At 53.2% G+C, this 4305-nt stretch overlaps 4 protein-coding genes across 4 annotated transcripts; all 4 read left to right on the top strand.

The window, feature by feature from the left end:
• Window positions 1–476, top strand: DQ04_06631060 (hypothetical protein; the record flags this gene model as incomplete). The annotated part of the gene is made up of 1 exon (XM_009314805.1): window positions 1–476. A coding segment is annotated over one exon (476 nt), but the record flags the coding sequence as incomplete, so codon positions are not given.
• A 685-nt stretch (window positions 477–1161) lies between these two features.
• DQ04_06631050 (TcC31.12) lies at window positions 1162–1575 on the top strand (the record flags this gene model as incomplete). Its single annotated transcript, XM_009314804.1, has 1 exon — window positions 1162–1575. The coding sequence occupies one exon, from the start codon at window positions 1162–1164 to the stop codon at window positions 1573–1575; it is 414 nt and encodes a 137-aa protein (XP_009313079.1).
• A 114-nt stretch (window positions 1576–1689) lies between these two features.
• Window positions 1690–2028, top strand: DQ04_06631040 (hypothetical protein; the record flags this gene model as incomplete). The annotated part of the gene is made up of 1 exon (XM_009314803.1): window positions 1690–2028. The coding sequence occupies one exon, from the start codon at window positions 1690–1692 to the stop codon at window positions 2026–2028; it is 339 nt and encodes a 112-aa protein (XP_009313078.1).
• A 551-nt stretch (window positions 2029–2579) lies between these two features.
• Window positions 2580–2996, top strand: DQ04_06631030 (hypothetical protein; the record flags this gene model as incomplete). Its single annotated transcript, XM_009314802.1, has 1 exon — window positions 2580–2996. The coding sequence occupies one exon, from the start codon at window positions 2580–2582 to the stop codon at window positions 2994–2996; it is 417 nt and encodes a 138-aa protein (XP_009313077.1).
• Between the last annotated feature and the right edge of the window lie 1309 nt (window positions 2997–4305).

Below are 4305 nucleotides of genomic sequence, written 5' to 3'. Positions count from 1 at the left end.
TTTTTATTGTAAGTCTACAACTCACCAAGAGCAGCGCGGTGCAATACACAAGAACCTTGCTGACGTTACTGGCTTCAGGGGGAATCGCCGGCCAGGATGTTTTTGGCCGGTCTTCAAAGGAAGGCGGCCGCAGGTCCCATAAAACAGGCTCGCCCCATGGAGAGGTGGGGATTGGATCTCATCAGCGATATTTTTACCTCGGAAAACGACCGGGTTGCCCTACGGCCCGCCTGGTTCACAGCAAGTCGGTGGGGCGAAATCGCTCTACTCTAAAAGCAAAATTTTATTCCCCACTATCGAAACAAGGAAACCCTCATTGCCGATTGAGGGGCCATCCAAAAGGCGTTCAAAATCGACCCCCACAGAGCGGCACGATACGTGGTTATCGGTGGGGAAGGTGCAACAAGGGTGAGAGGCGTCACCACGGGAATGGTGGGGGGGGGACGGCTTACAACGTTAACGGAAAGAGGTATTGAAAACTTACCCCGCCCATTCGGCATGACAGCGCATTCAAAAAAAAAAAGACACTGGCGCATGCAGCCGCAGCGGCGATTGAACACGATCTCGACCCTCGCCTGCTGGCTCAGGTGGGGAAACACGCGGACCCGCTAGAGTTGCCACGCAGCACAGCTCGCTACATAGGGCCGTGGGTCGCCCTGGTAAACAAGTCGGCACACCTAACGGCATAGATGTAGACGAGATCAGCAAATGGGCGAGGCATCCATGGGCTTATCCGGAGGGAGGGCAAGAGCAGGGACAACTTTTTAAGGGGCACAGCATTTTTCGACGCACCCATCGCACACGGGTGGGCGATAAGAACGATGAAAGAAAGTTGCCGTTACAACAGGTAGATGTGGATACTCTCTCATTGCACTGGATCCGAAGCCGCCTCATTTCTACGGCTCTGGAACGGTTTAATGCAGCGTGGGACTTTATGCAACAGCCAGCTAATGTTAGGATGGGTGAACGAGGGCCCCTCTTGAGGATGACAGAGGAGGACGCCCAGGTTATGAAGAAAGCTGGGGTTATTCAAACCGCACCGAACCTACCCACTACCGGGTGGGTGGTGCCTTTTGCGGTTGTAGAGGAAAAACCGTCGGGGCAGCGGTGCCGTTCATCGCATGGCCAAAAGCTACAAATGAACAAGAGGACTACGAGGCTATGGCCCCTCTGGGGCATATTTTCAAGTACCTGGGTGTGGTCTATGATCAGACAGCTGCCATGGCTGATTTAAAGGCATCTTTTTTCCAGACAGGCTTGCCAGCAGAGAGGCGCAAAAGGTTCCGTTGTCGTACGGAAAAGGGTGCACTGGTCGAGGCCACGCGACACCCCATGGGGTATAAATGTAGTCCAGAAATCGTGCATACCATCACAAGGGTTTTGGTGGGTGACCCTAAAGCCGTTAGGCCGCGTTGCGAAGCCACACCAGAGCTAGCCCTACACGTGTGGATTGACAATATTCGTATCACAGGGCCGTGTAAAAGCGTAGATTTTCTTGGGGAACACGATTGCGAAAAACATGCGCGATTGCGGTGCGACGGTGGGAGGGCACTAGGCCTTCACAGCGCGTTGTGAATTCATAGGGGTTTGTTTCAACCACACGGCTAGGACGGTATCCCTCAGTAACAAAACGCTACGGAAATTGAAGAGTGCCACACCCCTCCACAAGATTTCGGTGGAGGAATTGGAATGCCCCACGTCACGTATGGTGTGTGCGGCGGGGTTTCAGGGGGGTTCGCTTTTTCGCCATTATTTCTTCTTGAAAATGGTGCGCAGAAGGCCGCCGCGCCCCAACGAAGGGCTGTTAGGGGCCCACGGCCCGGCAGCCCCACCCCCTTTGCCCTTAAGGTGGGGCAGGAAGGGCGGGACACTCTTTTGCAGAACAACCCCGTAAACCCCCCGCGGGCTTTACCGACCCCAGGGGCATTGGTGCCTGAAGCCTCTTTATGTGGATGGGGCGCGCTGTTGTTTAAAGGCAACGGGGGTGTGTGGCCGCAGGGGGTGCGTGGGAAAAAGCCCCCCATATAATTGCACAGGCTGAAGCGAGGGCCGCCGGATTTGCCTTGCTCGGTTTCAAGGGGAATTTCCCGCCACGCTCCATATACGCATCGGCAACCCGACAGCAGTGCCTATTATGAAGAAAGGCAACGTGCGTTCCGATGCCCTGGTGGGGGGGGGGGCGGGGCGCATCGACGGAGCACTGTGTGGACAAGGCTTGAACGCCACATGGGGCTATGTCGCGTTGGAAAATAACCCTGCGGATGTCACCTCGCACGGGGTAAAGGTTTTCCCGGCGGACATCGCGAAGGGGTAGAACTTGCGAAGGGGAGCGGGTTAAGGGCGCTTTCCGCTCCTTTTTTTGCCAGTTGGTTGCAAGGTTTTAAATTTTCTATAAGTTAAAATATTTGGACTTCACTCGAAGGCCCCACAACTATGCAAGCCAAGTGGGTTGTTTTCGCAATGGAAATAAGATATAAGTTCTCTTCCGCTCCCTTTTTACTTAATAGGGGAAGGTAAGGTATAGACTATTCCAGCCGCATACCCAGCTGAGTTTCATTCATCTGGCACGTTGCGCCACAATGGCCTGCCCAGCCGCATTTGCAACAGCACATCTGGCTCGGAGGAAGGGTGTGTCTCTGCCGCTTGGCCTTCAGAGCCGCTTGTGGAAAAACATCGTTTCTTTTGTTAGGCTAATCCACAGCATTGCGTGTACCTTGAATCTGCCCGTCAGGGTGATCCTTAACTCTCTGAATTGTGCACAATTGGGTATACAGGCGCCTACTCGACTAGAAATGTTGTTCCGAAACGCCCTCAGGACGGAATCCAAAAATTCGTCTCACAAAATTCTCCGACGTCTCCAAATATGCCTGACCAGGTGTGGGTGGCGCGGGAAAAGCGTATTTAAACGCCAAAATAAGTTATTGAGGCACCCCAACTGCGAGATATTCCATTGCACCTTCAAATGTGCAAATTTTCCCTTCCGGTTTAACCCCTGAAACTCAATACCTACCACGAAGTTCCTGAAGACTCCGGCAGCAACTCTTTCCAAAGGATCCTGGGGCTCTGGTGGGAACCCTTTCAGTGCCCAGTCATCAATTCGTTTAGTCTACCCAGATGCTTTCCCCTGTTCTATTTTTACTTGATTATTCACAGATGATGTTGTGACACCTTCGTTTTCCCTGTTTTCATATGCAGCCAATTGGCGCTATAACGCATTGATGGTAGAGAACTGGGCCTCCAACTGCGTAGCTTATTTGTTAATAATGCCTTGCGTCTGTTCCATCTGCTGATGAATCTTAAATGGCTAAGAATGGCCATCTTGTTTCATCCAAAAAGTTTTATCAGCTACTTTTCTCAGGGCCTTTACGTCTTGCTGATAAAGTGCAGATTGCATGGCCTATAAAGCGGCTCCCTTCGTGACGCCGGCCGCCCCATCGCGGCACTAATGCCAAGAACCCCACATTGCCAGGAGAAGCAGAGCGCCAGCAAAGTTCGCCACTTGGAGAACTTTGCAGCCCCAGTTTTACGGTATCGCACAGTGCCAGTGCCAGCTGCGTCCTGCTGCGGAACAGTATTGCCTTTGTCGGTCTTACGGCGCGCTTTGCGGCGCCATCAACAGCATTACCCGCACCAAGCGGCTGCTCAGTGGAAATGCGGAAGCAAATCAATGCCCTAGCCTGAGGGGCATGCAATGGAACCCAGCTGGGCTAACACAAACCACAACGTCTAACCTTGGGCAAACAGCTTTACGATGATAGCATAACGTTTTGGCCATTGAGTGAGACAAAAATGCCCCCCCCCCACTGAAACAGCTAGTTTTAGACTCCCTGGGCGCCAACATTATGGGATAGCCCGCACCTGTCGTGGTGGAGGTGTGTCAACCCCCATCAGGGATGAGATACATGTGGAGACAGGGCCGGCGCTTGTTGCAGGCATTGAGCTTGTCCAAGTGACCATACATCTGGAAGCAGGTAAAAAGCTGACGATTTCATCAGCATACCTTCCTCACGTTTCCACCAAAATCACTCCAGAGGACTTCGATGGCCTCAACAACTCGGGCGGGCCACAGCTCATAGGTGCAGATTGCCAATGCACACGCATTGGCATGGGAACAAAAGGCCCCGCCTGATCCTAGAGGTGGTGCCGTTGCGAAATGGCGCATAGGCAACGAATTTCTTGTTGTTAACACTGGAAATAGGACACGGCACGCTGATAGGCATAGAGGCCCCGCGCCAGATGCAACACTGGCAAAGGAATGCGTGACGACAGATTGGGCAGCGCGACCCCCCCCCCCTGACAGCGACC

The sequence above is a fragment of the Trypanosoma grayi genome, assembly GCF_000691245.1.
Source record: "Trypanosoma grayi strain ANR4 Tgr_663_V1, whole genome shotgun sequence".
Taxonomy (NCBI): domain Eukaryota; phylum Euglenozoa; class Kinetoplastea; order Trypanosomatida; family Trypanosomatidae; genus Trypanosoma; species Trypanosoma grayi.
Note: the sequence above shows the minus strand (reverse complement) of the source record. Positions and strands in the feature narration are given on the sequence as shown.